This window comes from Sycon ciliatum, chromosome 5 (genome assembly GCF_964019385.1).
Source record: "Sycon ciliatum chromosome 5, ocSycCili1.1, whole genome shotgun sequence".
In the NCBI taxonomy this organism is placed as follows: Eukaryota; Metazoa; Porifera; class Calcarea; order Leucosolenida; family Sycettidae; genus Sycon; species Sycon ciliatum.
Window position 1 is genome coordinate 22,583,549 of NC_088647.1, and position 11,000 is coordinate 22,594,548.

The 11,000-nt window shown below is 47.0% G+C and overlaps 2 protein-coding genes across 3 annotated transcripts in view; one reads left to right on the forward strand and one right to left on the reverse strand.

The window, feature by feature from the left end:
* Positions 1–10,035, forward strand: part of LOC135818067 (uncharacterized) — a 17,656-nt gene extending 7,621 nt beyond the window's left edge. Inside the window, exons 4-6 of the mRNA XM_065331386.1 lie at positions 153–254; positions 4,395–4,548; positions 9,362–10,035. Coding sequence (XP_065187458.1) covers positions 153–254; positions 4,395–4,548; positions 9,362–9,400 — 295 coding nt within the window. The 3' untranslated portion in view covers positions 9,401–10,035. The remainder of the gene's footprint in view (positions 1–152; positions 255–4,394; positions 4,549–9,361) is intronic.
* The window catches only part of LOC135818069 (uncharacterized), a 159,346-nt gene that overhangs the window by 101,990 nt on the left and 46,356 nt on the right, over positions 1–11,000 (reverse strand). The gene's annotated exons all lie outside the window — the stretch shown is intronic.

Below are 11,000 nucleotides of genomic sequence, written 5' to 3' on the forward strand. Positions count from 1 at the left end.
GATGTTTCCTAGTGCCTTCTAGAATTTCTAGGTATATCATTGGTCTTGTTCGGATCGTCCATTACGTTTGCAGCTGTTCAAACTTGTATTGTTGTTTATTATTTTATTGATTTATTTATTTTTCTTGCCTTTCCTATCTTCTTGTGTTTTAGCATTAGGCGATTTGATCGCAGGACGAGAGAGGAGCTGATGGACGATCTCTCCAATGTTCCACTTGGTTCGGAGCGGCGCCGAGTGCTGACGTTGGGACTTGGGTAAGGATGAGTGTTCCCTCATGTTTACAAGTTATCCGTTTTGTCCAACACTAACGGTTATATGCAGAATACTGTTGAGTCAAAAATGTGCAACAATCAGCACAAAAACTGACTGATGAGATCATGACATTCAACGACCTGATGCTTAGCTGCATCACGTTTATACCCGTTAGTGTTGGAAAAAACGGATACCTTGTAAACTTATGGCCCTCTTTTTTAATTTTAATCCTTGGCTCTCCATCCCAGTTCCCTCATGTGTTGCTATTATTTTTATTTACTTATTTTTTTGCCCAGGGTCTACATTCTACATTTATTTTACTTAGACTAGGGTTAGCTGTCCGTTTACCAGTACTCATCCACACATATGTGCACATAGGGTCTACACAGAACTCTATCAGTAGATATTTTTGTAAAGGAGGTTGTCTATCCTCCGGGATAGCACTATATACTCCCATTCTGTGTGTTCTCTGGTAGCTATGTTCCTTGGAGACCATATGACTGTGCCAGTGTGGTGACCGAGGTGAGGTGTGTCTGCACTGGCATCGTCAACTTGCCTACTGCTACGTGCTCCCCAGTGCTCCATCTGTGTCTTGTACTTTATTTGGGGGGGGGGGAGGGGCAATACCGGTACTTCAGGTGCAGGGGGCAAGGGGGATGGGGTGGGGGACATCATGCCCCCAATGAACCTCTCCAGGCGTTCTGGAGTAGACTACAGTAAGATCGGGCGCCGAAGAACGCAGGGGCTCGAGCGCAGCCAAGGAAAGTTCTTAAATTTTTGATTCTAGCCAGACCGTTCTTATTCACACGCGGTACGCCCGCGGCGAGTCGGGTGACGTCATGACGTTTGTCATGTAAATGTACATGTACATGTACAGTCATGTAGATCTACATGTAGTGCAATGTAGTACTTCTAAACTACTTTAACTAGTGCCAGTAGTGGGTGTCGTAAATGGGAATGACTGTACATGTAGCAGTTACTGTTTACACGTGTACATGACATGTACTCACCTCCCATACATGTACAATGTAGATCTACGTGTAAATTTTTTAAAGTGTTCTTAAATCTGATAATTCTAGCCTGGACTGTTCTTAAATTTTGCCGGTTTTCCAGGCTGGGTGTTCTTCGGCGAGGTGTTCTTCGGCGCCCGATCTTACTGTAACCATAGGCGGAGTGTACACATGCAGCACATAGTTTGGGAATTAGAACGCGATCAGACTCGGGCATATTCAAAGGCAGTCTATTGTGATAGTAGTCCTGGACGGATCTCACTATGATGATATAGGTCGTGCCCAGCATCACAATGCCCAACATTATAAATGACTGTTTTTTTTTCCTGAGGGGCTAGATGAACATGTGGCTAGACTGCCGATGGCAACCAACAGGCTCAAGGCTGTGTTGAGACTTCGTGTTTGCGACCCGAGTCAATTGTTTACTCACCATGACTTGTAATCGAATTCCTTTCTACTAACTAAATTATTGGAATCTTTCGAAAAACTATGATGTCAAAACATCAGTACATTTAGAGAATTATTTGAACAAAATCGAAGGAGAAGATTGATTACTTTATAATGAACTGCAAATCATGCAATTCCATTACAGACTAGGCATCGCATCGGGCATCGCATGACCATTTTATATGTCACTGTTCTTAGTCGCACCGGGGGCGTATGCCCGTTTTCAGGAGACTTATCAAAACACATAAGCCCTGTGCCCTGAAGGTTAGGCCTATTGTTAGTCTGAATAGTCCTGGCTACTATCCCACTAAGTTCATTGACTTTCTACTGAACCTGTATGTACGTGAGGAAAGTACTGTTCTGGCCTGAACTACGGATTTCATCAACTTGGTAGAAGGTTTGCCTGTGCGGGACGATCATTTATTTTTAGTATAGATGTGACCAGCCTTTACACCAGCATCCCCAACGAGCTCGGTCACGTGGCATTGTCGTGGTATATCACACACAGGTATACAAGGTGGATGCCCCCGGCCCTTCGTACACGGTTAACAACAGCAGTGACTTCCTTGATGTCAGTCATTCGGAAGACTAACGGGTTCGTGTAAGATAACGATTTGTTTCCGCAGATCCAAGGGACTGCCATGGGTTCGCCTGCAGCAGTGGTCTATGCCGACCTTGTTATGCAGTATTTGGAGAATCGGTACATTTTGCCGATCTTAGAGGGGGAGGGTTTAGAGGTTCAGGTTTATAGACGCTTTATCAGTGACATTTTTGTTTCATTGCATGGTTGCGAAGGTCAAGTTCAGCGCGCTTTAGACAGGATTAATAAGTGTTCGGCCCTCGAGTTTGCGCATGAACTGGCACATGATGGCATTGATTTCCTGGACACCACAGTTTTCCGTAGTAAGGGATACATGGCGGTGAAGCCTCATTTCAAGGTCACTAATCGTTTCCTGTATCTGCTTGCCGGTAGTAACCACCCCCGTAGTATGGGTAAAGGTGTGATCACTGGGGAGTTGATCCGTATCCGTCGGTCTTCGACCCTTGACCACCACTACGAAGCTGCTGCCGAGCAGGCGAAGCAGACTTTCCGGGCCCGTGTATACAAGAGCTCCATCTTTCATCTTTCAGACCGTACACCAGGCATGCAAGGCCGGCACAGCTGGGGTGGCTGGGGCGGCCTTAGCCGCCCCACTTTTTGGCCGTTTTTTTTGTTCTTGTTTTTTTAGCACACTGCAACAAAGCGCGATGATCGCAGCTCAGCTCAAACGTGGCAAATAATGAAGAATCCTTGTGTATCAAGGTCAAGGTGTGTGTGTGTGTGTGTGTGTGTGTGTGTGTGTGTGTGTGTGTGTGCCTGTGTGTGTGTGTGTGCCTGTGTGTGTGTGTGTGCCTGTGTGTGTACGTGCCTGTGTGTGTACGTGCCTGTGACGTGTACAGCAGTGTGTGCACACCGCTAGCTAAACCGACCAACGGCTACTCCCAGGGCACAAACTATTCTGCTGGAGGCAGCGTCGTCTTCGGCTGAAATTCCGGATACAACCTGCAGGGAAGCATTGTGCGCATCTGCCAGATTGACGGTTCCTGGAGTGGGGCAGCTGCCTCATGTAATCGTAAGTTGAATTTCAAGAGAGCCGATATATCCCTCTTGTGTAGAGAAGCTTCAGGCTTGTAGGAAGGCAGATTCTGGTGGCGTTGATCTTTCCTATTTACAGAGCATGTAATAGTCTGGGTGTTACCTGCCACTTTTCATCATCACAAATGATGATCGTGCTTATCACAGGACCCAGGACCAGTCGGGCATCTCAGCCTGAGTCCTTAGGATATATGTTATACTTGTAGGTGTATGGTTAGTGTGTTTCACCGGGTAGAGGCGACGGTTTCAAATAGGACACAGGTTGCAAACCGGAACGGACTCAATATTCACTTTCTCTCTTGGTATTTTGATTAGAAAACATATGTCACAGTGAGACTACGATGTGTTATACTCCGAGCCAAAATTTCATGGCTCTGCGATGACCAGACGCGCCATACCAAGCAGGTGAGTTTTTGACGTGTTGCTTCGCACTGCGACTTGAGTTTTACGACTTTCGAAAAATCAACTTCTTGTCGCAGGTAAACAGCGGCTCGCCTCTTGCCAATAAAGCACCGCATACCAATCAAAACTAATGGAAGCACACACAAGGCTTATTGTTACTCTGTACTGGCTGTCGTGGAGCGATAGCAATTAGCTAATTTCAGACCCAAAGTGAATTTGACGTGCACTCTAAAACGTGTCCGGTTTGGAGCCACCTCTGATTTGAACTTTTTTGAAGCGAAAAATTGGGCAACTTGGAGGCAATGGGTCAACACAAAGGAGTGGCTCAGTTCGATTGACTCTGGCCCCAGAGCAAACTTCAACATGCCAGTTTCCTTCCACAAACATATTTCGAGTGAAAAATCAACGCTGATGATCGGTTTGGGTCTATACAAATTTGGCTGTCAAGGCGTTCCGGTATCGAACGTCTACTCTACCAGAACACTGAGTTGTTGGCATAAGCCGGTAACTTTTGTCGAGCCTGTTTTAGGCTACCACCTCCTCCAAATATGCTAATATCTCTTGACTGTACAAAAGATGTGCCGAGCAGACACTTTCTTCATCTCTTGACTGCTTTGTGTGTTGTGTGTATGGGTACGTGTATCCAGCCATTCAACTGCAGTGCCAGTCTGGCTACCTGCCCTGCCTGCGTTCCAGCCTGTGGCTGTATCCTGCCATCACAGCGCTGCGACGGTGTTTGGTACGACTGTGCTGATGGCTCTGATGCACAGTACTGCCCAGGCAAGGTCACACCAGCTCCAGGTAAGCACCAGCAGCAGCACTGATAGTAGTACCATGACTTCTATTATTATTACAGGGTGCGACAGAGCTCTCGGCCATTGAAGAAAATGTTGAGTCACCTCCACCACCACACTGCGCTCTTTAGCCGACTAGACCCTCCTGCACACAACCATCATCATTGCGAGGACACTTCCGTAGACGATATTGATAAACTCCTTCAGACAGCTGTTTCGCTAATACATAGCTCATCAGTGAAGGTAGATATTGAATGATTAAAAATATAGACCAAACTGCTATTATACAGGGGCGTCGGAAGGAGTTTAACATTGGTGCGGCTAAAGTGTGAGAGGGGGGTCCGGGGGTCCTCCCCGGGAAAATTTTTGAAAATTGGCCCTAAAAAGCCATATAGAATAATAAAAAGAATATGCATGCTGATGATACACCGCATTGTCGATGTAAAACATGGTACCTGTACAAGAGTCGACAAGCCACCAACAAGGTTGAAATGTAAAAAAATTCGAAAATTTATGGTGCGGCTTTGGCCGCACCTGCCGCACCGGTTCAGACGCCCCTGTTATATAGGGGGTTTCCACATACAAAACTGGCATAGCTGAGGTGATAACGCGGGAAAAGGAAAGTGTGAAGTACTGTTGACGCGCATTGGACATGCATGCAGCGTCGGATATTCGGCGCGGAAAATCAATCACTATTCAATGCAGAAATAACGTGCCAGAATCAGAGTACTATGTAGCTAGTAGTGAGAGTCTGTGTACTAGTATTGCAGTTGTCCGAGCGCCATGAAGGCCTGCGAACGCACCTCAAGACCCGCCGACGTCGACAGCCACAGCAGCCCCTGGGGCATGACACTGTACTGTTCGCCCGTCGCGCCAAGACGCTTGGCAGTCACTAGGCTTCATGCCACCGATGTTGTCCGCAAGCTACCTTGTTATCTGCCCATCACCCACTGCCGTTGACACGCTGGGAGGCCCCGCGGCATTCGCCCAGTATATCGTCGTCAGAGCTGTGTCGACGGTACAATAACGCTGGTAGAAACAAACAGTTGGTCGTATGATATTGCGTCCTCCGGATTGTCCCTTGACTCGTCTTGTCCCTCTTCTTGCTCTGACGCTAATGACTTCTATTACAAGCAAAATGTAGAGCTACTGTTGACCGCTATTCACTGCTGTATTTATTTTATTACTTTGCATGGCCATGTTGAGGCAGTCTTCGCATCAATTTCCTTTACACAATGCGTGTACTACAATGTATTCAAAACCAATGTCTGTGCCACGCACACATACGCAAACGTTTTAGGGATGAAACGAGTATATCGAATACTCGAGCGCTTGCTCGAAAATTCGAAAGGAGTGAGGACTCGTTTCGCAAAATACTCAAGTATCTTATGCACAGTGTACTGTATGCTTGTACATCAAGCACGTCTGTTACTCTGACCAGTACTGATAACCCATGCAAGTGTGAAATTATTACTTGTCCCTACTTACCAACAAAAGACGTAGTTCAGACTATTTCCTGCACTAGGCTGCATGCAAGACTACATGTGTCAGGTGTAATACGTTCAGTGTTACGAGAGTGTGTGCAGTACATTGTTTTATGTTGTCAGTAAAATACTCGTACTCGCTCGAATACTCGCTCGTTTTTTCAAAGAGTACTCGAGTCCTCAATTTTGGCACTCGTTTCACCCCAAGGCCAAACATGCATGCACTGAATGCCTGTGCTCTGTGCTCTGTGCACTCTGTGCTTGTGCAGGTCGAACCGACTGCCAGGTCCTGTCACCACCGGCACTGGGCTCAATGACCGTGAACGGCTTGATGTTCAGCAACACGACCACGTTTGTGTGCAGTCTCCCTATGTCCTTATGGGCTCGGCCGTGTGTACTTGTGAAATCAACGGCCAGTGGAGCGGTGTGCAGCCAACTTGCGTCCGTAAGTACATGTACCAATGCTCGACTGGCTTGTATTATGCATTCCCGTTCATCACACCGCTCATACTGTCAAATGCTGCCTCTTTTCATTCACAATGGCATGGGTCACAGTAGATAGGCCTGGTGCAGGTATTGCCAGTTCCTTGCTTGCTGCAGTACAGTATGACATATTAACTTAGCTGGTAAGCAGTGCATGTGTGCATGGCAAGTGTTAATTTTGTCCATTGCTTCCCAACCCATGTGTAGTGACGACTGCTGCTCTGAGTGCGGCCAGTGACGAGCTAGTCAAGGACTCCGTCTCAGAACGCATGACACAAACGTGTAAGCCTAGTATTGCTGCATAATTAAGAGCAATTTCTCCTACTGCTGACTGCTGAAAATGTTGTGTCCTTCACAACTAGTCTCTTTGTTCTAAGAAGTCTGCCTCTTTCATCGATTCGTGTTTACCTAGCTGCGTTACGCTATTAGTAGCCTATTACCTGTTGTGCAATGGGGCTGGCCTAGAAGCTGCTCGCTCAACAGTTGTGTTGCATGGCATAGAGGGAGATACGGCAAGCCACCTCGGCATATTTGCGGATAGAGCTTTTATTAGAAAGGAAAAGGACATATGGATACGAGTTAAGAGTAACTGTCCACCACTGTAACTAGCTACTACAGTAAAAAAATGCAACAACTAGGCACAAAACTGACAGAGTGCTGAGACATTCAACGACCTGACTCCTAGCTTCAACACATCTCCGTAGCGCTAACCAACAGCCTTCCAACTTGGAAGGTTCAAGGTTAAAAGGAGAGACCAAAGAGGGGAAGGTAAGCGCAACGAAAATGAGCACAAGCTAGTAGTTGAAGCTACAGTCCCACAAGAACAAGAAATGTTGATTGTTACTGGACGATGACGAAACCAGTATTACCTTTCCCTCTTTGGTCTCTCCTTAACACTACGGAGATGTGTTGAAGCCAGGAGTCGGGTCGTCAAATGTTTTAGTGCCTGGTTGTTGCACTTTCTGACTGTATTTAGTATATAGTGACAGTTACTCTACACTCATATCCATACGTCCTTTTCCTTAATTTTATTATTGCCATATTGGCTCAACACCCGAGTTTCAAAGAGCTTTTAGTGGACGACTTAATCCATTTTCGGCAATACTTACAACGATCCAATCAGTCATATTGTAGATCAGGCTATGCTGTGGGTAAGTATACTACTGGCCTTGTATGGCTTATTGTTTGCCAGCGAGTATTTAGCATCATCTACTAGTATTCACTCGTTTGACAGCCAAAGAGTATTTGTGTGGGAGGCTGGGAGTCTCGCACCTGACTTGGTCACGTTGCGCCTGAAGGTCACTAAGACGCGGCCATATACGGTGGAGCCGTCGCAGTTCCATCTACTGTCGACCAAACATGCCCGGTATTGGCTATTCCGGTACATGACAGCCCATGCCTGTAGCACCAAGCCTGTGTTGGCTTTTGCCAAAGGGATCCACCTTACTCGGCCTTATTTAAAATAAGATACTCTGTCACGCTCTCAACTGTTATCAGGTTAGCTCCTGCTCCATGCCCATTGTTGGAGCGACAGTCCTGGAATCCAGAGTTGCAAGTGAGGTGGTGATACGGCAAGCAGACGGTGGCAAAGTACGGCTTAAAAGCTCTACATCTGGCAAGTGGCCGGCATACCACCCCAATGGACATCGGAACAGTACACGTAGAGTAGCATCTCTACGTGACAGGGTATGAGCGCAAGTGAGTTCTTATGCTCTACTAATGTGCATTGATACTGTGACTATAGTTGCAGGGAATTTTCTAGAACCGCCCCAACCGGTTTTCGACCGGTTGAAATAGTTGGCGACCGGTTGAAAAGTTACAAATCAGTTCCAACCGCCCGTACTTTTCTGTGGGTGAATGGAGCTGTGAATGGTCATACGCTTTTTTCTGGATGGATACTTCCAGCGAAGCCGCGTGGGCTGGTACTAGGGTCACGAGTTTGTACGGTTTGTACGGTCGAACCACGTCATCGAGCTGTAGCAACGGCACACAGCTCCGCGCGACACTCCAGCACCAAGAAATCTGTTAAATTGCTGTCGAGTGCCATATTTGGGTTGTATTTTGAAAACTATTTCCGGAGGGGTACCCCCCGACTCTTCATTGTACCGTAACCGGTTGGAAATTCGTCCTAGAATATACCCTGACTGTTGGTGTACAGATCTCATCACATGAGCCTTAGGCGGGATTTTCTATTGTCACTGGAAAATTCAGCCCTAACAAACAGTGTGATGGATGAATTTGACTCCAGGTATCTGCTTTTGGGAATGCCATGTATGCATGTCTGGCGTGCTGCTGCTATAATGTTGTGGCAGCAGCATTTTGGTGCGATGGACTGTTCTTGTAACGGTGTACCTACCCATTTGTTGTTGCCGGATGCCGTGTTTTGTCACTTTTGCCTGTTTGAAGGTGCCAGGCCAGCTTGTGTTGGTGCGTTCCCGTTAAGTTGCCAGGGCACCATATTTGTAACGGCGTTCCCGTTTTGCTGTTGTGGGGCTGTGTTTGTATCGGTGTGTTCCCGTTGAAGTTGACGGGGCACCACGTTAGTGGATTGTGCCTGTTTGAAGTTGCCAGGCCAATCCTGTAACGCACACCCGTTTGCTGATAATTGGGGACATGTTTGTCCATTTTGCTCGAGATTCACATGGCTGCGCCAGTTGCCTTGTGCGGATTAGACTGTTATCTGGCACTAGTCTTGATCTGTTTTATTCAGATTCAGATCAGCTATTGTTCCTATACGAGAAAATCTGTGGGTGCACATCCAATTCATTTGCAGATTTGCGTGCTTCTCCTGCAACGGGCGTTTACATGGTACATGGTGTGTGGGCGTATGTGTGGTGTGTTCATGCTGTACAGGCCAGTATTGCCAAGCACTGGGGACCTTTGGCAATCTGAAGAATGTTTTGTCCGAGAATCGATCCTTGGATCTGTGGCGTTGCAGTTGTGGTGCTCCCGACCCTCTTGCGCGATGGCCGCGGAGACCTAGCGAAAAGGTTCGAGACATACGGCATCTCAATATCTTCCACCACAATCAGTACATCAGCACCACCATCGAGTGTAGCGACATCAGCAATAGAAGACGCACATGATATCATCCACCCTTACGGCCTTAGCGAAGACCCGGGAATACCTGAGAAGATGTTAGCCGCAACTTTACTGGAAAAGTCGTCGGTGACAACGGCACTCCATATTTTAGCTGCATGCAGTTAGGTCTCTCAACAAGTGTACCCAAAGTTTTCAAGCTAATACACAAGCAAATTCACTAGGGGCCGAGTATATTTTCCTACACCTCTCCCTGTTTGTTGTTGTTATTTCTGCATTCAAATTGTTTGTGTACCTGTACATTTATTACAGTAGAGCCACGCATCCACAGCTGTTGTTTCCAAGGGGTCAGGCTCGTCAGTTATACAAAACCTTTCAGCAATCTGGCCTTAGGCTTAGTTCCTTGACTTCTTGTACCACTTTCTTAGATGCACATCCCACTGGATAGTGAGCAATACGTGTGTAGCAGAATCTGTATTCCAGAAAAGCAGAGACTCGAGTCTATTGACACTGCGTTTCTTTTTAAAACGTTATTGGCTGTGGTGTACCTAGAGGTAAAAAAAGTTTTAAAAAAAGTAAATTATCGTATCCGTTCCCGAAGGGAACTCACGACGGCCGCTAACACCCGATAAACCCTAGCGGCAGATGCAGCGCCTAACGGTGGGGGTGAGTGGGCAAGTCTCACAACCACTGGCACAAGTGCCGAAAACGACCCCATTAGCTGCATCCATGTACCCCTTGTGCCTGGCCACAAGTTCCCAGTTCCCAGTTGACTGTGGGTAGCAGCACGGCTGGAAAAACCGCTCCCAGGCAGGACTTGAACCAGGTACCTCTCGTATCTCAATCATGGTCTTTGACCAACCCACTATGCCTGCCTGTACCTAGAGGTATACACGTACATTCCTGGGTCCCACGTTCTGTGACGCCCGACTGTATTCGTGGTGCCTCAACAACTTTTAATTTTGTGCGCTCGGGAAAACCTGCCGGAGGCTGTGAGGCTGCAGAGTGTTGGCTGTGTTTTGCTTTAAAAAACCATCAGGTCTCCCCAGATTTTCTAGTCTGGCCCTGAATTTTGCCACTCTTCGGTTTCAAAACCTAGTGTGGTGGTGGAAAGCCTAGCAGTGTTGTGTGTGCATGTGTGTATTTTGTACAGTGCTGGCCAGAGAAATCCAACCTCGTTAATAAAGTAGCGCCGCGTTCGAGAGCACAGACCGGTCCAGTATGTTTACTACTAGGGCTGCATAGCGCCCGGTGCAATTTTATTCATAAGGTTGGATTTCTTTGGCCAGCACTGTAGTTAGAAGTAGGTCCTCTAAGGTCCTCTGTTTGTGCGCAATTGTGGTCACAGTGGCAGTAGTGGATGAGGGGTAGACTCAGTTACTACGAAGATGGTGTATACATGATGGTGTATACAGTCATGTAGTTGAATGTTACTTCGGGCTTAGACCCAGAG